This window comes from Entelurus aequoreus, linkage group LG15, assembly GCF_033978785.1.
Source record: "Entelurus aequoreus isolate RoL-2023_Sb linkage group LG15, RoL_Eaeq_v1.1, whole genome shotgun sequence".
Classification (NCBI taxonomy): Eukaryota; Metazoa; Chordata; class Actinopteri; order Syngnathiformes; family Syngnathidae; genus Entelurus; species Entelurus aequoreus.
In genome coordinates, this window is record NC_084745.1 from 34,439,768 (window position 1) to 34,467,621 (window position 27,854).

At 37.1% G+C, this 27,854-nt stretch overlaps 2 protein-coding genes across 2 annotated transcripts in view; one reads left to right on the top strand and one right to left on the bottom strand.

The window, feature by feature from the left end:
• Window positions 1–4,451, bottom strand: part of xkr9 (XK, Kell blood group complex subunit-related family, member 9) — a 29,581-nt gene extending 25,130 nt beyond the window's left edge. Inside the window, exons 1-2 of the mRNA XM_062021268.1 lie at window positions 3,130–4,451; window positions 1,844–1,939 (exon numbers count right to left, since the gene is read on the bottom strand). Coding sequence (XP_061877252.1) covers window positions 1,844–1,939; window positions 3,130–3,260 — 227 coding nt within the window. The 5' untranslated portion in view covers window positions 3,261–4,451. The remainder of the gene's footprint in view (window positions 1–1,843; window positions 1,940–3,129) is intronic.
• tram1 (translocation associated membrane protein 1) lies at window positions 3,765–27,544 on the top strand. The gene is made up of 11 exons (XM_062021267.1): window positions 3,765–4,084; window positions 10,039–10,102; window positions 11,802–11,920; window positions 12,019–12,135; window positions 14,066–14,124; window positions 14,215–14,299; window positions 20,257–20,327; window positions 20,408–20,512; window positions 23,165–23,308; window positions 23,420–23,571; window positions 26,772–27,544. Exons 1-11 carry the CDS (start codon window positions 3,962–3,964, stop codon window positions 26,840–26,842), a joined length of 1,110 nt encoding a protein of 369 aa, XP_061877251.1. The 5' UTR covers window positions 3,765–3,961; the 3' UTR covers window positions 26,843–27,544.
• Window positions 27,545–27,854: the final 310 nt, after the last annotated feature.

The window sequence follows — 27,854 nt, forward strand, 5'->3', positions numbered from 1 at the left end:
AATCTCCCGATTTTCAGGCGGAGCTGGAGGCCACGCCCCCTCCAGCTCCATGCGGACCTGAGTGACGACAGCCTGTTTTCACGTCCGCTTTCCCACGATATAAACAGCGTCCCTGCCCAATCACGTTATTCCATACGAGGCGTCCGGCATACCGCCGATGAGCATGGTGCAGATGGAGAAGATCTTCTCGGCGTCCGTGTTGGCGCACACGTTGCCAAAGCCGATGCTGGTCAGGCTGCTGAGGGTGAAGTAGAGGGCGGCGATGTACGAGCTGCGCACCAACGGGCCGCCGACCGTGTTGTTGACGTTGGGCATCTCCAGGCGTTTGCCCAGCTCATGGAGCCATCCTCGGGGAAGAGACGGTAGGACAACAGGGTGACAAGAACTAAATCATCCGGACTAGAGATAAATTGTATTATGTTTATCTTACCTAAAAATAAATATATTTATAAAAAATAATAAATAAATACATTTTTACTATATTTTGCTAAAAACATCAAAATTAATTTTATTTTTATTTGTATTTTTTATGACTCCTTATTACATCCAGCCATAGAATTATACATTAAAATAAACATATTTGAAAATAATTAATTTTAAATGATCATAATAATTAATTTAAAATTACCATATTTAATTATTAAAATAATTGCTTTTTTATCAACAACTTCCGCATTTTATTCATTACATTTTGAAGCCAAGTTATGTTATATTCCTTAAGATTTATTTATGCAAGTTTGAAGTATCAATTATCTAAACAGTTTTTTTTTGCATATTTTCAGCATGTATATATATGTATATATATATATATATATATATATATATATATATATATATATATATATATATATATATATATATATATATATATATATATATATATATATATATATATATGTATATATATATGTATGAAATACTTGACTTGTCTGAATTCTAGCTGTAATATACTCCTCCCCTCTTAACCACGCCCCCAACCACGCCCCCATCCCCACCCCCCACCTCCCGAAATCGGAGGTCTCAAGGTTGGCAAGTATGGCTAAAAGCAGGCCTGGCCCTAACCCATACTTGCCAACCCTCCCGTTTTTAGCGGGAGAATCCCGATATTCAGCGCCTCTCCCGACAATCTCCCGACAGAGATTTTCTCCCGACAAACTCCCGGTATTCAGCCGGAGCTGGAGGCCACGCCCCAAAAAAAAAAGTCTGCCGCAGCTGCGATTGGACCTGACCAGCCTCCGAGTACCAATTGCTTGCCAGGGAAGATCTTCCCCAGGAAGCAAGGATTGACCGGTTTTGGGCCATGCTAGGGAGAGATGGAAGATTCCACACTCTCGTGCATTTGATGAAAGCACTTTTGTGCCACACAGCAATGCATCATCAGAGAGGGTGTTTAGCATGGTTAGAAAAATAGTGACAGAGAATAGAAAGAGGATGGACAATTCAAACCTTAACAAAGCATTGTACTTTCAAGTACAACAATGAGTAGATGAGTGTTGTGTGTGTGTGTGTGTGTGTGTGTGTGTGTGTGTGTGTATGTGTGTGTGTGTGTGTGTGTGTGTGTGTGTGTGTGTGTGTGTGTGTGTGTGTGTGTGTATGTGTGTGTGTATATGTGTAAATAAATGAACACTAAAATTCAAGTATTTATTTTATTTATATAATAAAATCAATACATATATATATATATATATATATATATATATATATATATATATATATAATATATATATATATATATATATATATATGTAACGGTGTAGAAACAGACGTTCATTATGCTTGATTAAATTATGAATGAAGTGTTGCAACAGCGCCTGTTGCTGGCGAGAAGTGGTATGTACTTTACCTGCGGGAAGTGCTCAGAACTGTGACGCCTTCCAACTGATAATCCCGTGACCCAAGTGGACTCACAGTCTCACAATTTGCACTGTTTTGCAGGACACTGTAATAAAAGAAATTCATAATCCACCTGGTGCCAGTGATATGTTGAAGCGACAGCAGTGTGGAGCTGCATTTTGCCACATACAGTTGTGGACCGTCACATATATATATATATATATATATATATATATATATATATATATATATATATATATATATATATATATATATATATATATATATATATATATATATATATATATATATATATATATATATATATATATATAGCTAGAATTCACTGAAAGTCAAGTATTTATATATATATATATATATACAGTGGGGCAAAAAAGTATTTAGTCAGCCACCCATTGATTGTCAATGGGTGGCTGACTAAATACTTTTTTGGCCCACTGTGTATATATATATATATATATATATATATATATATATATATATATATATATATATATATATATATATATATATATATATATATATATATATATATATATATATATATGAAATACTTGAGTTGGTGAATTCTAGCTGTAAATATACTCTCCTCTTAACCACACCCCCCACCTCCCGATATTGGAGGTCTCAAGGTTGGCAAGTATGCCCTAACCAATCTGGCGCCCTAGGCAAGATTTTAGGTGGCGCCCCCCCACATCGGCAGTGAAGTGTATATACTGACAAGAAACCGAATAGCTTTGTCTTTGACCTTTTTTTTTACTTAAAGAAAGGAAATTAACAATCAGAATAGTTAACAAGATTTAAAAAAATATGAATAAATAAATGAATACAAAAAATAAAAAATGAATATATGAAATACAATATTTTTTACATACATAAACACAAAATAAAACGTGTCAACAAGTTGCATAAAATAAATTAAAAATACAATATAAATAAGGCACTGCACAAAACAAGATATCAAACCAGTATGACTTTAACAACTATATTACAAAAAAAGGGGATCCTACAGAGTTCTCTATTTGTGCTTTTTAGGATTGCATTAACTAGAATGACTTACAAATTACTGTACACCAGGGAGTACTGTAATTACCTAACGTTACATTATTATTTTCCATAACAATTTAGCCCCCTCCACAATATTAACCCGACGTTAAAACAGAACTAGTTATTTATTGATTAGCAATTGCCGAATCATGTAACATTAGCTTAAAGCCAGCTTACTATCACATTCTGTAACAGACAAATAATTTCATGTAGGCTAACGTTACCTACCTGCTACCCCTGTCTTTTTCTCGTTTCTCCTCCTCTTCTTTTCTCTTTTTTCTTCCCTGGGCACCTGACAGTTTTGGCCGTTTTGACATCTTGTGTAGTTTTTTGATGTGGTGACGTCCAAAAAGAGTCATGATACGGGAAGGGAGGGGGCGCACCGTGCGGGGGGAGTGGCGGTGCGTAATGTAACAAATAATATTTCTATTAAATAGGCTTTACTTTGCATTTTAATTAACGTGGGATTATTTTTTGTATTTAGAAATAATAATACCAACTTTTTTTTTCTTTTTCTTTTTTTCTCCAACATTTGTGGCACTGGCGTGGCGCCCCCTGATGGACGGCGCCCTTAGCATTTGCCTATACGACCTATGCCACGGGCCGGCCCTGGCTAAAAGGTATGCATTCAAGTTTATATTTTTAAACACAACATTCCATTTGTATTTTGCAATAACTGGAGCTTTATATTGGGAGATTTTCCTTAAATATTGCAAATATTTTCTGTAGTTTCAACTCCCTTTATTTCAGCTTTCTTTCCCAAAGTAAAAAAAAAAACAAAAAAAACCTGCAAGTACACCCCCAACCTGCAGGTAGCGCCAGAGATGGCCAGCTGTTTCCTGTGTCCCCGCGAAGCTTGTTGTCTCGAATGCAGCGCTCCACTCTTCCGTGGACCCTCCCACCCAGCACAGGAGTCAGGAGTGACACGCCATTTAATCGCCGCCTGGCCCTGCTGGTGCTTCTCGGAAACAGAAGGGGAACCTAAAAACGATAGAAGACGAAATTGACCCGAAAATAAACAATTCACAGTCGCCCAGAAGTAGCACCGAATTGCGCCAACATGGGGATCCGCAAGAAGAGCAACAAGAACCCGCCGGTGATGAGCCATGAGTTTGTGATCCAGAACCATGCAGATATTGTGTCCTGCGTTGCTATGGTGTTCCTCCTCGGCTTGATGTTCGAGGTAAATACAATATTCATGTCAAATGGCTGCAAATGTGTGGAGAGTAAGTAGCAAACATGATGCTGTCTGTCTTTCGCCAGCCAGCTAGCTGCCTCTCTTTCCTTCTCGCTACTTCCTCCTTACAAAGTTCCCACATTGAGCACCGCAATCGTCTTCTATCTTTAAAAAGAAAAAAACACAAAAAAGTCATTTAAAAAAAGTGTTTTTAATTCAAGCCGCCATTACTACTTTCCCTCCGGTTTCGCTTCAGAGTGGCATCAAATCCTCAACAGGCGCCACAAAAGTTTAAAGTTAAAGCACACTCAGCATTAGGAGATAGAATGAATAAAAGCGATGTTTGAATGCAACTTTTCATTATAATTATTGATTGAGCAACAGCCGGTTTAGGTGGTTTGCATGTAACATTGGATGTGTTACGTGGCATTCTGAAGAGGGCAGTCATTCGTCTGACGCCGCACGAACCCCAACTTTTTTTTTTTTACCTTTTTTTTCCCTTAGCTCAATATAAACAAGAAGCTACATTTCTCTACGCAATCACCAATATATCACATAATGTAGTTTAAAATCATTTCCAAAACATAATTTCTGTAAAGCAATTACTATGTCCGTCCGGGTAGAGATCAACTTCCTGTTTTGTTTTTTAAAGTTAAGTACCGTGAACGCGCCACAATGACAGTTTTCTCTTACTTTGTTTTCACTTTAATAATTTACTTCTTGACTTTGAAGAACCTAAGTCAAGATCAATAGTTTTCAAACTTTTTTCACTAAGTACCACCTAAGACAGGGGTGTCAAAGGTACGGCCCGGGGGCCGGATCAGACCTGCGAACAGGTTTTATCCGGCCCGCTGCATGAGTTTGCTAAGTATAAAAACTAACCTGAAAACTTTTGAATGATAGAAACTGCTGTTCTAAATGTGTCCACTGGATGTCTAAATAGCAATTATTTGTATCTTTGTAGGTGATGCTACATATGCATACTTGCCAACTAGAGATGTCTGATAATATTGGACGGCCGATATTACCGGCCGATAAATACTTTCAAATGTAATATCGGAAATTAACATTATCGGTTTTTCCATTATCGGTATCGTTCTTTTTTTAAATGTATTTATTAAATCAACATAAAAAACACAAGATACACTTACAATTAGTGCACCAACCCAAAAAACCTCCCTCCCCCATTTACACTCATTCACACAAAAGGGTTGTTTCTTTCTGTTATTAATATTCTGGTTCCTACATTATATATCAATATAGTCTGCAAGGGATACAGTCCGTAAGCACACATGATTGTGCATGCTGCTGGTCCACTAATAGTACTAACCTTTAACAGTTAATTTTCATTAATTACTAGTTTCTATGTAACTGTTTTTATATTGTTTTACTTTCTTCTTTGGTGGTAGCGGGGGTGTATATTGTAGCCCGGAAGAGTTAGGGCTGCAAGGGATTCTGGGTATTTGTTCTGTTGTGTTACAGTGCGGATGTTCCCCGAAATGTTTTTATTTTTTTATTTTTTTATTTTAAACAACATAAAAAACACAAGATACACTTACCATTAGTGCATCAACCCAAGAAAACCCTCCCCCCGCCATCCACACTCGTCCACACTCATTTACACAAAAGGGGCTGTCTCTTTCCGTTATTAAAAACTTCTGGCTCCTACAATATAGAATAATACAGTCTGCAAGGGATACAGTCTTTAAAGCACACATGATTGTGTGTGCTGCTGGTCCACTAACATTTTCATAAATTACTATTTTTTATGTAATTGTTTTTATGTTGTTTTACTTTCTTTTCTATCCAAGAAAAAGTATTTTTTATTTTAGATTTTTTATCTTATTTTATTCCACTTAAAAAAACAAAAAAAAACAAAAAAAAAACAAAGGACCTTATCTTCACCAGACCGGATTGTCAATGAAATCAGGTTGTTCAAAAGGGTTCTTAAAACCAGGTCCAGTTCAGATTACATCCAGATCGGGCTCAGCAACACACACCTTCACCCATGTGTTTATGTTGTGTTACGGTGCGGATGTTCTCCCAAAATGTGTTTGTCATTCTTGTTTGGTGTGTGTTCACAGTGTGGCGCATATTTGTAACAGTGTTAAAGTTGTTTATACGGCTACCCTCAGTGTGACCTGTATGGCTGTTGATCACGTATGTCTTGCAGTCACATACGTGTGTCTGCAGAAGCCGCATACAACATGTGATTGGTCCGGCACGCTGTTTGTATGGTGAAAAAGCGGACGCGTCGACAGGTTGTAGTGGACGCTAAAGGCAGTGCCATCACGGCACGCCCTTAATATTGTTGTCCGGGTGAAAATCGGGAGAAACGCGGGAGACTGGTTGCCCCGGGAGATTTTCAGGAGGGGCACTGAAATTCGGGAGTCTCCCGGAATAATCTGGAGGGTTGGCAAGTATGTACATATATACAAAATAAACCACATGATGTTAGTACATCAGTCGAGGAAAATGATCAAACTACATAAATAACATACTGTAATTTGATTTTGAAATTATTTTTTTGTCTTGATAGATTGAAAATTAACGCCAATGAGTTGACTGGTGAACATTGTCACATAATTTATTCAGAAAGTATAAATAACGACAAATAAAGTTAGAAAACTATTAACCCCAAAATGTAAGTGTAAAAAAAACAACAACATTATGATTTGTACAATTTCAGTATGTGCTTGTTCTGTTTTTAAACAAAGAAAACAATCTGAAGTTGTCTTTATTTTTAAGTTATCGTGCTGTGATTTTACCAATCCTGCCCACTTGGGAGTAGATTTTTCTCCCTGTGGCCCCCGATCTAAAATTAGTTTGACACCCCTGACCTAAGAAAACACTTGGCTCTCCGTGTACCACAAAAATGACCAACATTAAAATACAGTAGCGACGTAGGCCTAAGTATTCATTAAAACAAGACAGGGGGTTTATTTAACAAATACATTCTATATTTTTGGCCACTGTAACGTTACACACAGTGCACAAACATAATCAACAGTGAATCACTGCTCTCAAGAAGAAGTTTGGGAAACGTTTTGAGAAGGTGGAGGGCTGGTTATGATTAATAAAACATTAATAACTGAAAACAATTCACATAAAAACTAAATATTTTTGCAGCATGAACGTTTCGGACAGGTTTGGGGAGATTTTGACAAGGTGGGGAGGCTGGTTATAAGTGATAACACATTAACAACATAAAAACTATAATATAGTAAAAAAAAATTGCAGCATAAATGTTTGATGCAGGTTTAGGGAGAGTTTGAAAATGTGGGTGAGTGGTTGTAAGTAATAAATTAATAATATTTTTCACCAAGTACCACCTAAAAAAACACTTTGCTCTCCGTGTACCACAATAATGACCAACATTAGAATATAGTAGCGACGTAGGCCTAAGTATTCATTAAACAAGTCAGGGGGTTTATTTAACAAATGTATTCAATATTTTTGGCCACTGTAACATTACACACAATGCACAAACATAATCAACAGTGATACTCCACATACAGTACATATTTACAGACTTGTTTTTTGGTGTACCACTAGATAGAGCCCGTACACCACTAGTTTGAGAACCACTGCTCTCGAGAAGAAGTTTGGGAAACGTTTTAACAAGGTGAAGGGCTTGTTATGAAAAATAACACATTAATAACTGAAAAACATTCACATAAAAACTAAATATTTTTGCAGCACAAACGTTTGGGACAGGTTTGGGGAGATTTTGACAAGGTGGGGAGGCTGGTTATAAGTAATAACACATTAACAACATAAAAACTATAATAGAGTAAAACAAATTGCAGCATAAATGTTTGATGCACGTTTGGGGAGAGTTTGAAAAGGTGGGGGAGTGGTTATAAGTAATACATTAATAATATTAAGACTAATAGACAAAAAAATTGCAGATCAGACAGTTGGGATAAGTTTGGGGTCCGGGTTTTAAATAACACATTACTAACATAAAAACTATAATATTTAGACAACAAAAGGTTGCAGCACAAACAAATAGGACAAATTTGGGGAGGTTTTTACAAGGTGGGGTGGCTGGTTATAAATAATAAGTTAGTAACAAAAAAACTAACAGACAATAAAATTGCAGCAAAACTGTTTGGGGACACGGTTGGAGAGATTTTTACGAGGTGGTGGGGCTGGTTATTAATAACACCTTAACATAAAAACTAATAGTTACGGCAACAACATTTTGCAGCACAAATGCATGGGGACAAGTTTGGATAATTTTTTTCAAGGTGGGGGGGTGTTTATAAATAGTAACAAGTCAATAACATAAATACTATAATAGTAAGACAACATTCTGCAGTACAAACGAATGGGACACTTTCGGGAAGATTTTGACGAGGTAGGTGGGCTATCCCATAAAAATAATTTTAAATATTTATCTCCGCTGTTCATGTTTGCGCTATGGGAGCGGTCATGTGGAAACTATGTCCGCTTATTAAGTTCCGGTCATTACATGCAGTCCAGATGTTATCATTTTATAATTTCATAACGATTAATTGAAGCAACAGAATATATCGTATTTTCCGAACTTCAGAGCGCACCGGTGTATAGGCCGTACCAGTAAATATTAGAAAGTAAATAAGCCACAGATATATATGTTGTGAAATTAAGTTATTTACACTGAGATTTAATACATTTTTATTTACATACCTTAATTGTTTACAAACGGTGTCCATAACACAGCAGTAAAATAGCTGATCAAATAGTCATTTTCATGGACCCACTAGCTGCAGAAGCCTGCTCTCCATCAGCTAAACAGGTGACGTCTCTGTGAATTTACTGAGGAATTTGTGAAACTCAACTGTAACAATACAAACAGAGTGCTATTGATAGGTAATAATACTAACACAGATGCTTGTAAACGTGTTAGCATATTAGCTAATGACGCTAGCTTCATTACATTATAAAGGCAGGTACAAATATGCATGACAACACTCCTACAGACATCACACACAGTTTAGTTTTATTGTAAAACTTACAAACGTTGCTTGGAGTAATGAATGAAGACATCATACTAGTAGAACTGCTATGGACGATCAAAAGACAGAGCGGCACTTCTACGTCCGGTTTAAAGCCTTAAACAGCAGGAAACAAGTGTAGGCATTCACCCAGCTGCACTTGCAGTGAGCAAACTCGTCCAAAAGATGGCGCCATAGCACAAACCATAACACACCTTTTAAATGTCCTTTGCATGTGTTTAATGGAAATTATTTGCTTTATGGCCGTCAGCGAAGAAAAATCCATAAATTAGCCGCACAGTTTTATAAATCACAGGGATTTAAAGTTTAGGAAAAAGTAGCGGCTTATAGTCTAGAATTTACGGTAAATACAAGCCTTTTTCTAATCGAAATAATGGATTACCTAAATTAGCCGTTGTTGCCCTAACTTGAATTATCTGGATAATTTGCCAACCGGCTATCAGAAAACGGTAACACTTTAGTATGAGGAACATATTCTAAGTAACAAAGACTTAATAGAGTTATTTGGACACTAGGGGAACATATTCTAAGTAACAAAGACTTAATTTAGAGTTATTTGGTTAGGGTTAGTTGTATAATAAGGCCATGCAGAATAAGGCATTAATAAGTACTTAATAATGACCAATTAAGAGCCAATATGTTACTAATTTGCATGTTAACAAGCAACTAATTAATGGTGAATATGTTCCCCATACCAAAGTGTTACAGAGAAAACAATCATAGGGCCACACCCAGGGGCTGTTTTGGACATTACTGCCGTAAGTGGTAAATAAAAAAGGAATTTTAACTACAGTTCCCTCCAGTGTTACCCGAGGACTGTAAATGTATGTATGGTGGGCAACGATGAATAAAACACTGAAACATCATATTATGATTAATTGATTATCCAACAATGATGTACCGTATAAAACATGTTTTGATATAATGTTTTTGCATTTTGTATATCCAAATTTACAGGTAACATCAAAGTTTGCAGTATTGTTCATCACGGTCCAGTACAACGTCACCATCTCTACCAACGGTAAGTGGAATGACCATTTTGAGAGCGTGCTTTCCACAGCTGGTCTTTATTCTCTTGTGGTGTGGTTGCACATTTTGGGCTAAGTCGTGTCACAAGTCCAGCTTGTGTCAAGGTTAACAAATCCTGTGCCAGATAGCCGACGAGGCTGCTCTCCACCCCACCTGATTGTACAGTCACAGTCCTATCAGGCAGGCCTATGTGTCTTTTGTAACTTATTTACAGAGACATTGTGTCCAAGCATGAGTGCCATTTAAATATACGTCCTGTATGCAAAATGTTCTAAACTGATACAAAAACGTTATTATCAGTTTTGAGGTTGTTGTTTTTTTGCATAATTTTCTGCTTACAACGGTATCTCGCCTACAGCCTGTACACTTATTTTCTCATTTTCACATAGTACAATATTACATTGGTTCTAAACTCCGATTAGGGAACACTGTTTTCCATACATAATTTGTAGCAGCACTAAATTGACTTGTGGCGGGCTGCCATAGATCAATTGCTTTCTTTATTTTTCTACGTTGCAGGAAGGTGACATATGTGAATCATGTTCGAGCCCCCATTCGGCCCTTGGCCACACCTCTTCCGGCACAAATTATTGCCAATCTTTGGGAAACACTGAATTTAGATTAGTTGCAAAATATATTAAACATGTTTAATGTCTAACATGTGTAATAAACCCTTCTTATGACTTGGACTGCAAATATGAAACATATAATTCAATAACTCATGTCAGCAAAGATAAATGTGGTCAAATAGATATTATCATAAAAACTAGGCCAAGCCTCTAAGTTACTATTTACTAATGATGTACACAACAATTAATGTGTGTCATTACAAAAAACATGTTTTTGTACACCTCAGGGGCGTTTCAATCCCTTGATCACTTAAGAGGGAAAAGTCAAGCCTGTTCCTGCAACATTTGGCCACTTGGTGTCACTGTTGGCACGCCTTTTTCCCCTTCTCCCTCTGCAACCAAATGGTTGTTCATGACACACATTCTTCAAGCAATAGGAAGATGGTGTCACTTTTCATAGTCTGTTTACTTTTGCTTTGAAAGTACCCACAAGTGTAATTTTCTCTGTCATAAATCTGGTTTTACCTGTCAAGTCTTATACATGTGTCATCAGTGGCCTAGTGGTTAGAGTGTCCGCCCTGAGATCGGTAGGTTGTGAGTTCAAACCCCAGCCGAGTCATACCAAAGACTATAAAAATGGGACCCATTACCTCCCTGCTTGGCACTCAGCATCAAGGGTTGGAATTGGGGGTTAAATCACCAAAAATGATTCTCGGGCACGGCACCGCTGCTGCCCACTGCTCCCCTCACCTCCTAGGGGGTGATCAAGGGGATGGGTCAAATGCAGAGGACAAATTTCACCACACCTAGTGTGTGTGTGACAATCATTGGTACTTTAATTTAATTTAATTAATCATGCTCCATCTTTCCATCATACATTCTTTATTCAGTCCATCTCTAATTTTACTCCGCATATTGACAACATAATAGTAGTTAGTGTTGTCTGTGTGCGTAGCAAAATTGTGTTTCTCCTCTCTTGTGTAGCTAGAATGTATCTATACAGAAAGCACCTTATCTTGTAAATTTGTTTCATTTCTATGCAGTGGAACATTGTGCACTTTACACATATTTGCAACAGTTACTTCCTGTGATGACTTGACTATAATCAGTGTGTTATCGAAGGGCCAGAGGAGACGGCTGTGAACCACTTCCACCATGGCATCAAAGATTTGGCCACCATTTTTTTCTACATGCTGGTGGCAATCATCATGCACGCCATCATCCAGGAGTACGTGCTAGATGTGAGTCACACTTCACTCGTCACATACTATTTGATATTCATATGCATGGTTTATTATGCTGCTCATCCTCATTGTTTGCTTATTGCTCTTTGGCACAGAAAATTAATAGAAAGAAGCATTTCTCCAAAACCAAACACAGCAAGTTCAACGAGTCCGGTCAGCTCAGCACTTTCTACTTGTTCTCCTTTGGTTGGGGCGTGAGCATCCTCGTCTCTGTGAGTAACGTTTGTTGGCCTATTTATCGTATTAATTACACTTCCTCATCAAGACCACACCTATTTTCACATTTTGTCGTTTAACTTGCAGTAAGTCATTACAGTAGTAAACGTATAAACAGGAAATCTACAGGTCAATCACACGCACATGAAGCAGCTCCACTAATCAAATCGCAGCTTTACGAGTGGGCTTGTTCAAGCATTTCGGAGTAAACGGTAACTTTATTTCTTTAGTTATTTGTTTATCAATTTTAAGACACTTTAGATCAAAGTGGTACATAGTGTTTAGTTTAGTTTAGTTTAGTTTATTAAGGATCCCCATTAGTCTACACCGCAGTGGAGACTATTCTTCCTGGGGTCCAGGCAAAAACATCACACAATCACAAAACAAAAGATTAAAATGCAGTACAACATGATCAAATAATAAAATGTTGTAATACAAAAATAGCAACAACAAAGTATATGCATAGTGTGGCCTGCAGCTAAAGTTTGTTGGCCCACAGCAGATAATCCAAAAAAACCAAACCTAAAAAATGTTAAAGTTCAATTAGAAAGAGCAAAAACGATGTTATGTAGGGAGAAAAAGCTGAAATTTAGATACTAATGATAATGCGATCTATAAACCGACAACAATCTGAGTTTTTTTAAACACACATTATTTATATATATATATATATATATATATATATATATATATATATATATATATATATATATATATATATATATATATATATATATATATATATATATAATTATTTTTCAGATTCCCCCCCCCCCCCTCTTACTTCTTAAAAAAACAATAAATACAGATGACCGAGATAATTGAAAACAAGTTTTGCACTGCATCCTACTGTTAACAAAATGCTAATTTGTTTAATGTTGTTCTTTTTAGACAAGATATAATTTGTACTTTTCATGCAATCATTTTCAAATAATTAAATTAAGGGCAATACTTCTGTCTTGAATAAAATACTTCTGTAAACAAAAATGTAGCATTGTACATTGCATGCAAATAAATAACCTCCAACATTGAGATTATTGAAGTGCAAACTCAAAACTTCTGTCTTAATAAAAAATTCATAATAAAATACTAAATAAAAATTTAGCATTGCACATTGCATGAAAATAAATACACTGCAATAATCAATAAGGATACCAATAATCATTAAATAGTAATAAAAATCAATCAGACAAACATCTCACTTTCGTTAGCATTAGCTTTAGCCAGAGATGGGCGAGGGCTTTGGAAGCTCATGGGGGCAGAAAGTATGCAAGAGGAAAAACTTGAATTTATCAATAAAATCGCTGTATTGCCCAGGCCGTGTGCGTGCGTACATATACACATATATATATATAATTATAGTTGTATTTTATTTTATTTTTTCTAATAATAGCCCCTTAATCGTAATCACAAGGGTGATGGGTCAAATGCAGAGAATAATTTCGCCACGCCTAGTGTGTGTGTGACAATCATTGGTACTTTAACTAAACTTTTAACATGAGGGCCTCAAAGATTCCCACCTCTACCGCCTTCCCTGTATGCTAAAATCTGTAGAAGGTTTACGTCAACTGAAAGCGAGCGTCATCGTTAAGTGCTGATATTTATTAAATTATTACCGTAAGCTTAAAACATGGAAGAAAGTACAAAACAATGTACATTGTAGCAAGTTTATCCTAAAACATTTTTGTGGCCAACATATACAGGTTCAAACCTTTATTCCTATACAATAGTTTTATTTTATTGTACTTTTTGCGGGGAGAAAATCAACAATGTGGAATACACCAGAAATTCTCAATTTATTTGTCAAATGCTCACGATTAGAACATATTTGTGGCTAAATGATTATGCTACGCATGCTATAAATGATGATATTGAAGAAGTCTCCAATTGAATTTGAATATGAATATAGACGTGTCCATGTCACAGGAGAACTTTCTGTCCAGTCCAGTTTCCCTGTGGGAAGGTTACCCCCACACACTGATGCCGTGAGTTGTCACACCTACACAAACACACACACACACACACACAATCAAAGCAAGCATTCCCCAAATGTGAATGTGTCATCATTTTTGCAGGTTCCAGATGAAGTTTTACTTCATTTGTCAGATTGGCTACTGGCTCCACGCCCTCCCCGAGCTTTACTTCCAGAAGACAAAGAAGGTAATGGCCACAACTTTAGGTACACCCACACATTCTGATTACCGGAAGATATTTCAGTTTTATTTAGGATAGCCCCTTGAGATGCAGCATTTCGTTTTCAGAGTGGTTCAGAAAAACATAAAACAGACATTACAATAAAACACAAAACACACTGTTTTACCACTTCCATAGCACCCCGCATCACACCTGCTCACACAACTTTACATAAACCATTGCAATAGATTACAATACAATACAACATTAGTAGCAACAGAATACAACTTCAAAATCAGAAACAAAAATAACTTGTTTGCAAGTAGGAAAATACATTTGGTTTAAAGATTCAAGTCGTCACCTAATTGCAGGGCTGAGTCTTAGAGAATAGGGAGCTGTATACTGACCCTAAAGTTCGAAGTAAGGTGGAACATGTTCTGTAAGTAGATACATTTAAAAATAAACAAACGTGAAAGTGACTCCTCAATTTAGGATTAAGCCAATTAATAGCCTCATACATGACACAATGGTGAGTTCTGAATGGACACCTCAGAAATAATTATATTAAATGTTGAGAGGTTTGAGGATAAGGTCTGTTCAATCCCCACCTTCTACCATCCTAGTCACGTCCGTTGTGTCCTTGGGCAAGACACTTCACCCTTGATCCTGATGACTGCTGGTTAGCGCTTTGCATGGCAGCTCCCGCCATCAGTGTGTGAATGTGTGTGTGAATGGGTGAATGTGGAAATACTGTCAAAGCGCTTTGAGTACCTTGAAGGTAGAAAAGCGCTATACAAGTATAACCCATTTATCATTTACTGTTTTGGTAAACATCAGCATAATCTAGTATGGGAAGTAACAAGGGAAATTATTATTTTTCTAACTAGGAATGAAAAACAATGGATGATCTGTACAGAGCCCCAGCAGCCACATTTTATTTTACAAATGAAATCAGTATTTAAATACATAAACTCGCTCTAGTGGAGTTCCAGCATTAAAATGAATATGGAACTCCGGTAAATGAGATAAACTCACATGATTTTTTTTCATACTAAGAACAAGCCTGTTTTCAAAAAAGTGTTGTACGGCAGTGGTCCCCAACCACCGGGCCGCAAAAGAAATTAAAAAAAATAAATAAATAAAAATTATTTATTTATTTTTTATTTTTTTTAAATTAAATCAACATAAAAAACACAATATATACATTATATATCAATATAAATCAATACAGTCTGCAGGGATACAGTCCGTAAGCACAAATAATTGTATTTCTTTATGACAAAAAAAAAAACATATTTTTTTTATTACACCTTGCATAATAGGTCCCATTTAACTCTGATGGCTCTCATGTGAGCATGGTTGTTTATTACATTAGTTGCTTCACAACAAAAGAAGGTCCAAGTAGCACAGACATAGGGAATTATTTAAAATCTGCCCCAATTAATTTTGATCAGATCACTTGAAGAGGTCACAGTATGTTTTTTTACACGGTCTAATTTTTCTATACATTAGGGGAGATCGGGGCATTTTAATTTTCCAAACACTATATCAGGCGGTGATCACTAAAGCAGTCAGACATTACATCAGATTTAATAATCCTCTCAGGGTTAGTAACAAGTATCCAGTCTATTAATGATACAGATCGGGGATCAACTCAAGTACAGTAGGTTCATATATTAAATGGGTGAAGTTTGCACCATGAAATGTTTGTTTTATTAAAAACACTCGAAATGATCAATTCATTACATTTCTTAAAATACTTAATCGTTGACAGTATACACTTGGTAGAGTCAGCTGGGGCTGAGGGAAGTCTATAAATGGTAATGGTACCAATATTTAATATTTTATTTTCATGCTAATTGATACTTATAAAACATTCAAAATAAATTGGTTGGACTTCTGAAATGATGCATTTTGAGTTAAGATGAGAAACTACAGAAATTACCACCCTGCTTCCTTTTGAGCCCCCGTCAGCTCTGTAAAGCACAAAGTTGTCTATCTTCAACTCATCTTAAAATGATGTCATGCAGCCATGTCTCAGAAAGAGTAATGAGTTAGCCCAAGTCCTAAAAAATCAATTGGTGCAAGGCTCCTAAAATTAAGATTAATACCGGTAATAACCCTTTCCAATGATCAATTGTACTATATAAAATGGAAATAATAAATAAAAAAGTAGAGGTATGAGAAATGGGTAGCTGGGGATGGTAAGAGGGGAAAAAGCTGACATTCACAGACACAAAAAAGAAGCAACAAAGAAACAGACAAACACATACAAAAAGAGGGAAATTAACTACCACATGCTCTGTGTATATAAACATTTTCTTTAGAAGGGGGCCAACAAAGCATAGCCCGCCAAGCAACAAAAATCAGCAGAAATCTATAGAGCACATAGAATGCACATAGGTAAACCCTAAAACAAAACATACCATATTATGCAAAGTCAAGGATGACACTAAAAAAGTGTCCTGAAAAACAGGTATTACGACAGTCACTTCCAGTACGACACTTGAAATAAATAAAACAGTTCAAAGAAGTGTTTAAGAGGTAGCAACAGAAAAGGAGATTGCAGAAATAATAGTCATTTTAGGTCCCTTAGCGATGCTCGAGAAAAATAGTCCACTAATTAAACAAATATAGGAGGAATGGATCTACGGTACTCACAACCCATTCATGGAGAAGAGATCGGAAGCTGTCGTAAAGCAGAGTTTCAGCCTCTTCTGAAGATTGGAACATCTTTGACTTCCCTTCCATTACTCTCAGCGTACAGGGATACAGCAAAGAATATTTAAAGTCGGCAGCACAAAGTTTCTTTTTAACGGAGTCAACCTGACGCCGTTTGTGAATGAGGGCGGCATTGATGTCAGGAAATATCTGGTTCCGGGCACCCTTATGCATAAGATCGCCTTTCAGATGATCTGTTGTTTGGATCATCTGGAGAACGACTGCAAGTGCCGTGGTAAAATTGTCCATGCCAAGGAGTGGCGGAATTAAGTCATTGATAAAAGCTATCATGTTCTTTCCTTCACTTCGCTCAGGAATACCTATGAAACAAAGGTTTGAAGAACGGCTTCTGTTCTCAGCCTTTTATTTTTCCAAAGGAACCATACGCTTAATTAGGTCGGCGATGTTGTCTTCATTAGAAGCCATCCGATGTTCGATCACGGCCATGTGGTCATTCAAAGTTGATAAAGCTCCTTTTAATATTGTTCAGTCCAGCTTGAATAGTCTATATTTTTCCCCCAAAATTAGACATCAGTTCAGCTTTGATACTCTGAATTGTGTCACAAAGCACACACTTTAAAATATCAAAGCTGAATGAATGTCTATGAAATAATGTATTATATTTTACAATTTATGTAAAGATTCTTATTTACTGTGAATATTCATGTATGAAAAATAAGCAAAAAGACTACATTGACCACTAAAATTCAGTTCAATCCAATATGGTCAATAGTCATGTGTTTATATTCCAGATAATGTCAAACGTTCTTAAAGAAAGGTAAAACAAATAGGTTGATAGGTCCAAGGGGTCGAAAGAAAAGTGTTTATCGCTTAGCGCTGTGAAAGTAACTAAAAACTGTGATGCTGCTTCAACATTAATTGAAAAATTTAACAAAACACAATAAATAGGCAAAAACTGAAAAAAACAAATGCTTTTAGATACTACATCTTAAAGGGGTAATGCACTTTTTCCTAGGATTTTGCCTATCGTTCACAATCATTATGAAATACTTAACGACTGATGTATTTTTTTAATGCATTCCAACTCGTAAATAAAAATTCATTTACGACAGAGACAATGGGAGGTCCTCTATTTCACCCATAAAACTCAATAATTAAGCAACTAAAAACCGCTAACAAAACTCCATTTACATTTTGTGACTTGAATATTAACCAAGTATTAGTGAAATTGTTATTATAAGCTCTAACGCAGACAAACTATAGCGGTGTCGTGATCACAAGCTTGTGTGCCATCATTGACTGGCCAGCAGTTTCCTCGCTTCCCTCGCTTATTCTTAATCATAAATCATGCCTCTCACCTGGATAGTAGAAGGACGAGGACGTATTCCGACGTGTTGGTACACTTTAGCATCCAATTTAGACCTGGAAATGGTAAGATTGACACAAAAAGACCTTGGTCTGAGCTTGCTTCTACAAATTTTTCTTCAGGAGGATTATGTGTCATTCTTCATTTAACCGGGACTGTAATAACATTCTGTCAGTCGGAATCCTAATGACAGCAGACATTGCACAGTAAGTGATGTTTTATGTTTTTTAGCTCTCATGAAGTCTCCAGTGAGTAGTAATCAGTAAGCAAACATCTGCAGAGCATGGCAACCACAATGATGATCAGCTACTGAAGTGACCTGTCGCCGTAAGCATGTGGCGTAGTGGCCCTATACAACCGCATAGTGTTTATGCCAGGGGCTGGCCCTGGAAAGCACACACGGTTACACGAATATCCCACTACTTCTGTAGACAAGGCCCAAATCAAATGTGGCTGTTTTGCTGTTTGTGAAAGCGGCTTGTGATGGAGTGCAGTTCTACACCACTAACCTACAAACTACAGGCTGCGTTCACACGGACTATAGAAGATTCATTTCCACCATTTTTCCTTTCTGTGCTGTTCTGTATAAGTGGCAGAGAATGGAGTGTACTAAGTTGACTGGGCAATTTTACGGCACAGACAGACAAATGCATCTCCTACGGCTCTCATGTTGCTGTATTTTTGGAGTCTTGTGAACGAGTAATTGTTTACATACAATTGTGGTGAGCAGACCAGCCCCTTTCACAAAGCCTATGGAAGATTATTTTCCTTGCCACCGTTCTGTATAAACTGCACAGAATGGAATTCAACCAGGGAATTTTCCTGGCTTTCTAGGTACTGGTGTGAAGTTTAACTAGGATAAACATTGCACAATGAGGAGTCGGTGGGTTAAAGTGTACAAAGTTGTGACAATGTCCCATTAAGCCTGGTTTTCTTTAGAGGCACAATTCTTGATCTTCTGTTATGGCTGTGATGCAGCTATTTCGTGGTGTTTCTGTAAAAAAAGAAGATTGTGATATCATCCATCCATCCATCCATTTCCTACCGCTTGTCCCTCTCGAGGTCGTGGGGGTGCTGGAGCCTATCCCAGCTGCATTCAGGTGGAAGGCGGGTACACACTGGATTAGAACAATAATAAACATTGTCCGCCTTTTTTAATACTTTACAGCGGGGATATTCAACTAAATAGTTTTGGGGGCCACACTTCCAGAACGCTAAGGACCGGGGGGCCGGACTTCTCTATTCAGTAAAGCTTGTATATTCCGAAGAACTAGTGTCCTCTACAGTGGACATTTGATTTTCGTCTATTTATTTTGTCAGAGTTACCAGAGCGTTCTGCTGCTTTTAAAGACCTTCTGCAAAAAAGCTAGTCAAAGATTATTTCTATGAGATCACCGTGCTGTTTTAAAGAATCTGCTGCAAAAATGTGAGTCTCTCACAAGTTTTTTTTTTAACTGAACTTGTGGGCCACCAGCCCAAATGAAGAAAAAGAGAGGACCTAAAATGGAACCTTAAGGAACACCACTAGTATAACTAAAGAAGTTGAAGAAATGACTACTTATTGCATATGAAGTAAACAAGCTACAGCAACACCTTAGTTACACAATCCATTTCCAAATTGCAGGCAGGAGGTCATTTTGGCTTGTAGCTTGTTACTTTTTATGTTAATTAGATGTTATACTAATTTGCTTTGTCACTTCACCTGTAACACAAAAGTACGTTTTCAGTTTAGTGGCTAGTTGAAGTTGTTCAATGCTTCCTAGTCAGTGGGCTGAAATTGAGACGTCGTCTTCCAGCCTATGTTTGGATCCCTAGGTTATTTCCTGCCGCACTTCCTTGGTTCTGCAGCATTGTTTTCAAAGAATCCCAGCCTCCTTGCCTTCTCAATTCCAGGCCTTGTTGTGTAAATATTTGGCCGTTTGTGTTTACCGTGTAGGAGGACATTCCGCGCCAGCTGGTGTACATCTTCCTCTACCTGGTCCACATTGCGGGCGCCTACATCCTCAAGTAAGAGTCTGGGAAGAAAGCGACGATACTGCCGTGTTGCGTTTGCAAAATAATCCTCATGTGTGGTTTCTTTCCTGCAGTCTGAACCGCCTGGGTCTGGTCCTGCTGGTGTTGCACTACTTTGTGGAGCTTCTCTTCCACGTCTCGCGCCTCATCTATTTCAGTAACGAGAACAGACAAATGGGGTAAGATCACTCGGAAGTCCTCACCTTGTAAAATGAGTTTGGAAAGTGCATTTTTTTTATTGGTACTCGTTTTGAAAATTAAATTATTTCATTATCAATAAGCTATGTTATTACCCTACCGATCGCAGTGTTAACTTGGGTAACGCTTGTATTCACGTGAAATATTATTTCAAAAGAGGGACAGACAGTCTTGTTATGCACATCCAGGAGTTGCATGAATTCCAGAAGGTTGCGTGTTTTGCCAGAACACCGGATCGATTTTTAAAGCAAGCTGCAACAAACGTGTTGTCTACCCACAGTGCAAAGCCGCCTCTAAGATACTAATCCTCACTAGTATGCAGTGTTGGGTTAGTTACTGAAAACCAGTAACTAGTTACAGTTACGAGTTACTTTATTTCAAAAGTAACTCAGTTACTAACTCAGTTACTTACACCAAAAAGCAATGTGTTTCTGTAAAGAGTAACTATTTAGTTACTTTTTTTTTCTTCTTTTTTTTTTAAAAGCTCCCATTAATGCCCTTTCAGCCTTCATTTCAGTAATGTTATTGCACTGGAGAATAATACAATCTGTTGATTAACTTGACGCCCTGCGATGAGGTGGCGACTTGTCCAGGGTGTACCCCGCCTTCCGCCCGATTGTAGCTGAGATAGGCTCCAGCGCCCCCCGCGACCCCGAAGGAAATAAGCGGTAGAAAATGGATGGATGGATGGATGATTAACTTGACATGCATTTGCACCGCTGAACTCTGCTAAGCAATGTGGTCTACATACAACACACAAAGACTAAGATATGTTTCAAAGGGCCAATTTATTTCAGGCCAGAACAAATTGACAAAACTATTTTAAATAGCTGCAACATAACATACATAAGTAACAAACAGCATAATAACAACATAGCTGTAAACCTGACTTCACCTAAGGAAGGCACATGTGACATACACAAAGTCTAACCAGGCAGATTTGAATTGTTGTTTTGGGTAGTAGACGGGATCTTTGATCCTAGACACAACTTACATTTAACTAAAATCTTCTTTTCTTTGTGCTCGACAAAAGAAGTGAGAATATCTCCATGTTAAGACACTCGACTGCGGCTCCGTTGTTAGTAAACACAGACACGCCCTCCCTACCCTCCCCACACCCAGACACACACAGAGCGGTGACAGAGGAAGAATCAGAAGGACGACACTGCAGCGCTCCAATAAAACACACTCAGATCTTCTATTTCTAGCCGACACTACATAAAAAATAACGTAAAATAACGCAGTAACGCATCATGTAGTAACGGTAACTGAGTTACCGAATATAAAAAATAACGCGTTAGATTACTAGTTACCGTCGAAACTAACAGTCCCAACACTGATAGTATGGCGGAAAATAAACTTAAGTTTCTTCCAAATATCAATACCACTGAAGGATTACAGGAAAATGAAATGGCTAAGCATGCTTCACACACACACACACGCTAACAAGCTAATCGCTAAGCGTCAATGTAAAGTAGGAGTAATTGATCCAGATGTCGATGCTATCAACACCTATTGGAGCACAGGTGCACAGGTGTTAAACTCGAGGCCTGGGGGGCGATATCTGGCCCACCAAATCATTTTATGTGGCCTGCTAATGCCTGGAAATAAAGTACTTAATTTTTCTTACTAAATGTAGTCGTTATTTCCATTTTAATAGAAACAAATAATCTGTTGAATGAAATTGCATATATTTTAAACTTTATTATCATCTGATCATCCACAATTTTCTTTTTGTAAAAATAAATATCTGCTAGTCACCTTGACTTATGATTTTGAAGCTAGTTTGTGTACAATTTGTATGTTAAAAAATAATCAAATGCAAAGGCAATTGTAATATCATGAGGTGATCCTATATTTATTATTCTTATACCAGTATATTCACTGTTACAAGCGCCCCTATGTGGCTCTCAACAAAAACAAGTTTGACACCACTGTTTGCAGTATCAGTAAGCGAAAACTTCGATATTTTTATTTTTCTTGTTCTTATTATTAAAACATCGTTATTTTGGTCATTTTTGTTACACTTAACAAACTCAGTGACTAAATCCCTGGATACAGGAAGGCTTTGAATAAATAAAAAACGATGTAAATGGAAGCCAATAGTTTGCTTTTGTTTAGTTATTGCACACTTATACATAAATAAATTATGTAGAATTCAATAATACACATTTAATGTGTCATCTGGTTTACAACAACATGAGCAATTCAACATTTATTTGGATAAGCCTTAACTAAATGGGTTATTGTGTTCACTCTAATTACTTGCTATTAAACATTTTCACTTCTGTAATCTATTATCAAAGTATTGGATCGGGACTCCAAATCGGAAGTGGAGCTAAGGCCAAACATTTTAACCAGGACATCCCTAGTTATTATAATTTCCAATGAAAGAAGTCATAGTCAACAGATTGAGAGGGGTACGCTTCAAATGAGAAAAAACTATTACATTGCTGGCATTTATTATTTCCACTGTTGTTAGCATAAACAAATGAAGAAAACACCAGTTTTAGCTAACATGAACAAAATGTATCAAAGTGATCCTTCACCATTCTTTTTTCATTTATTCATGTAATAAGTTTTGACATTCCTCGCTACAAGATTAATTCATCATTTATCCTTCTGTCCTTCAGTTTCACTGTATGGGCAGTCTTGTTTGTCCTGGGACGGCTGCTCACCCTGTCCTTGTCTGTCCTCACCGTGGGCTTCGGCCTCGTCAATGCTGAAAATCAAGGCTTTGATTTGGCTGTCGGAAACTTTAACATTCTTTTTGTGAGGTGGGTGCATGGTCTCTCTTGTTATCAGCAGTCCTTTGATCATCAAAGACCCTTTTTGTATCCAAATGAACACTAAAACTCCCTTCTTTATCCGTGTCTCCTCTCTCCCAGGGTAACTGTCCTGGCCGCCGTGTGTCTGACTCAGGCCTTCATGATGTGGAAATTTATCAACTTTCAGCTGCGCCGGTGGAGGGAGAGTGCTCAAACTCAGTCCTTGAAAAAGAAACAGGTTCCCTCCAAGAGCAAATCAAAGAAAGATAAAGGTGAGTCACCTACAAATAATTATACTATTATTTCTGTGCTAATAAATTAAAGAAAATACACATTTGAAATAATGACAAATAAAATAGGGTAAAAACAAATTAAAAACATAAAAAATCAATGCCTTTGGCTTGTCAGTTAGTGACTTAGTTATTTAGCTAGCAAAATAACTCAAAAAGATATGGGGGGATTTTCATCTACCTGTCAGGAAATGTCAGACATGGGATTCTTTACTATTGGGACATAAGGTTTGGGTGTGTTTTTTTTGTGTTTAAATATGCAATCTGAACAGGACACTTTGAGCGTGCTCTCAAACCTTTAATGTCCTTGAGATGCAAATGCTCTATTATAATCTCCCACCTCCAAAGACATGCACCTGGGGATAGGTTGATTGGCAACACTAAATTGGCCCTAGTGTGTGAATGTGAGTGTGAATGTTGTCTGTCTATCTGTGTTGGCCTGCGATGAGGTGGCGACTTGTCAGGGTGTACCCCGCCTTCCGCCCGAATGCAGCTGAGATAGGCTCCAGCACCCCCCGCGACCCCAAAAGGGACAAGCTGGTGGAAAATGGATGGATTTAATAAACTATTGCATATCATTTTTTTAAACAATATTAAAATGTAAATTACATTACACTGAGGAGCAGTGAGTAAAGAAATACATGGAATTTAAACAATACATTTAAAATTACATTGTAATAATAGTGATATTACAAATATATATATATATATATATATATATATATATATATATTAGGGGTGTAGCGGTACACAAAAATTTCGGTTCGGTACGTACTTCGGTTTAGAGGTCACGGTTCGGTTCATTTTCGGTACAGTAAGAAAACAACAAAATATAAATTTTGGGGTTATTTATTTACCAAATTTGTAAACAATGGCTTCATCCTTTTGACATTGGGAACACTATAATAATTATGCCCACGTTAATCAACATTAAACTGCCTCAAATTGTTGCTCAGGTTAAATAAAATGACAAAACTTTTCTTCTACATATAAAAAGTGCAACATTAAACAGTTTCAAGTCAACTCATCATGCTTAATTTATTACAGCATTTGGGAAGCATGTAGTCGATTTTTATTATGTAAATGTTATATTTTTATCAACATGTGATAGCAGGGACTCTGCCATTCAAAACTAGGCTGTTGCGTTACTAATGATTAATGTAACTATAGCTGCATAAAATGGTGCAATAGGAGAGACTATTCATCCCTGAACACCATGGAGTTCATGTAGGCTTAATGATGCAGTTACATTATTATATCAACTATCAGAGACAGAAACTCTTCATTTAACATAATGTCCTTTTTTGCTGCTTCAACACAGCTCAATCAACACAGAAAAAGGTAAAGTGAAATAACAGACAGACAGGGCTTTGCTGTCCGTAACACACACACCGCAAAATGAGCTAACGTTACGCTAAAAGCGAATTATCCTTCACCTCAAGCCAGGACTGCGAGCGAGCTGAGCTGCCATTTAGGTTTCTAGAACGTCAACGGGCTCATAGTGATGTTACTAGTAGTTGACTGGGAGGTGTTTATTATAATTTGGGGAGAGTCCACTGCCTGATGCTTACCTACTAAACGCTAAGCACTGACTACATGCGCTCTGAATACGCATTGCTGATTGGCTGTTACTGCTCTGCGTGTAACCAATCAGATGGTTGTGAGGGTGGGACAATGCTGGGGGCTGTGTAGAGTACTGACAGAGACAAGAGGCTGCGAATCTTTGGGTGTCCCATGATTCGATTCAATATCGATTATTGGGGTCACGATTCGATTATAAATCGATTTTTTCAATTCAATGCGATTCTCGATTCAAAAACAATATTTTTCCGATTCAAAACAATTCTCTATTCATTCAATACATATGATTTCAGCAGGATCTACCCCAGTCTGCTGACATGCAAGCAGATTAGTAGATTTTTGTAAAAAGCTTTTATAATTGTAAAGGACAATGTTTTTTTAACTGATTGCAATAATGTACATTTGTTTTAACTATTTAAATGAACCAAAAATATGACTTATTTTATCTTTGTGAAAATATTGAACACAGTGATGCAAGTGTAAGCCACTGTGACACTATTGTTCTTCTTTTCTTTTTCTTTTTTATAAATGTCTAATGATAATGTCAATTAGGGATTTTTAATCACTGCTATGTTGAAATTGTTACTAATATTGATACTGTTGTTGATAATATTCATTTTTGTTTCACTACTTTTGGATTGTTCTGTGTCGTGTTTGTGTCTCCTCTCAATTGCTCGGTTTATTGCTGTTCTGAGTGTTGCTGGGTCGGGTTTGGTTTTGGAATTGGATTGCATTGTTATGGTATTGCTGTGTATTATTTTTTTGGATTGATTAATAAAAATAAATAAAATAAAAATAGATTTTTGAAAAATGAGAATCGATACTGAATCGTACAACGTGAGAATCGCGATTTGAATTTTAATCGATTTTTTTCCCACACCCCTAATATATACATATATATATATACTGTATACACACACACACACACACACTAGAAAGTGAGGGCATCGGTTTGTTGTTAAATGTTTATGTACTACATTTCCCTGAAGGCTTTAGCGCCAAAGGCAGGAGGTCTTGTCTGAGCAAATTTTTTATTTTATTAAATAAATAAAGTGATGAATATAAAAACACTGTAAAAAAAAATAAAAAAAATAATCTAAATGTGGCCAAAAATATTAAATATACTTGTTGAATAAAACATCCGCCTTGTTTTTAATGAACACTTAGGCCTCCTGCGATACTGTATTTTAATGTTAGTCATTATGGTGGTAATGTTTTCTGAGGTGGTGAAAAAAAAATCGGAAACCACTGCTCTAGAGGAAAACTTTTAAATAATAAAATGTGTCTTTATTAATAAATCAGTTATTGCCTATGTGGAACTATAAAAACAAGCAATGACTCATGGGTAAATGAGATAAGCTTGCCTAAAAGGGCATTTACTGATTACTGTTCAGAATGAGTGAAACCAAAGACGTCGGAAATGTTTCCTTGTATTCAGGCTGCACATTGTCTGACTTATCAGCACAATGTCCCTTCGTTCACATCCTTTTTCTAATCAATGGTTCAATGTCATCACATGCTCATGCTGATTACACAGTGTGTTAATAGATCAGTGTGACGGCACTTAAAAGTTATGTAACCAAGTTGTCATCTGTCTTAAGCCAACGGTGTGAACGGAGTCAATTCCCACGCAGCTGATTCGCCAAGAACAAGAAAGGAGAAATCGTCTTAAGGGAATCGCCCCCAGCCCTGTGCCTCTCGCGGTGGTATCTGACAGAAGATGAGACCACCGTCGATTTATGCATTTTCAACTTCCATTCAACGGACATCCCGGCTACTAGGAAGGCGAGGGTGGCGGCACCACTTCGGATCAGAATTCGGTGCTCTGCTGTGCCATTTTGAAAAGAAAACGGAAATTCTGGAATAAACTATATTAAAAAAGACCTTATTTAAGAAGTGCCTATTGCTACAGATGGTTTTATACAGGGTGTGTCATTTTAAAATTTGAGAATACTGTGTTTTGATGCATTATCCTGCTTGCTCAATATACGCACCTTCCCCCTGCAATTAATTTCTGTTCCATCTTGTATTTTCTCTTTGCATTTATAACTGCCAGAGTAGAGCACCATTGGGTTGACTAACAACCAAGTGTATTATAACCACCTGTAGCTTTGGCTCCACATTGTAGCAAAGCAACTACCACTTCACTGAAACCATAGAATATTATTAGACAACAGTCTTCATAATTCTATGGCTGTTCAGTAGGCTCCCTTCTGTAAGAATTCATAACGGCTCTGCAACCACGCGGAGCAACATCTTTATGTTCTGAACACATGCTGCATTTTTATTACTGCATCAAAGAGAAAGATTGGTTGCAAAAAAAAGCATGGATGGATTTCCTTTTGATTGTGCCAAATAAATCAGATTGACTGTTGATGTTGGCTATTTTCTTGACATAAAAATGTGCCACGATAGTTAAAGGTGAGATCGGTTGTCTTGGCAACAGCCAATGTAGCTTTTTTTTTTGTAGTCCACATAAACCTTTGTTTTACTTAATACTTGCTAACTAAACTGCAAATGTCTATTCTATGATATTGAATATATTTTATATTTCAATACACACTATAATGCCAAAAGTATTTGGCCACCTGCCTTGACTCACATATGAACTTGAAGTGCCACCCCATTCCTAACCCATAGGGTTCAATATAATGTCGGTCCACCTTTTGCAGCTATTACAGCTT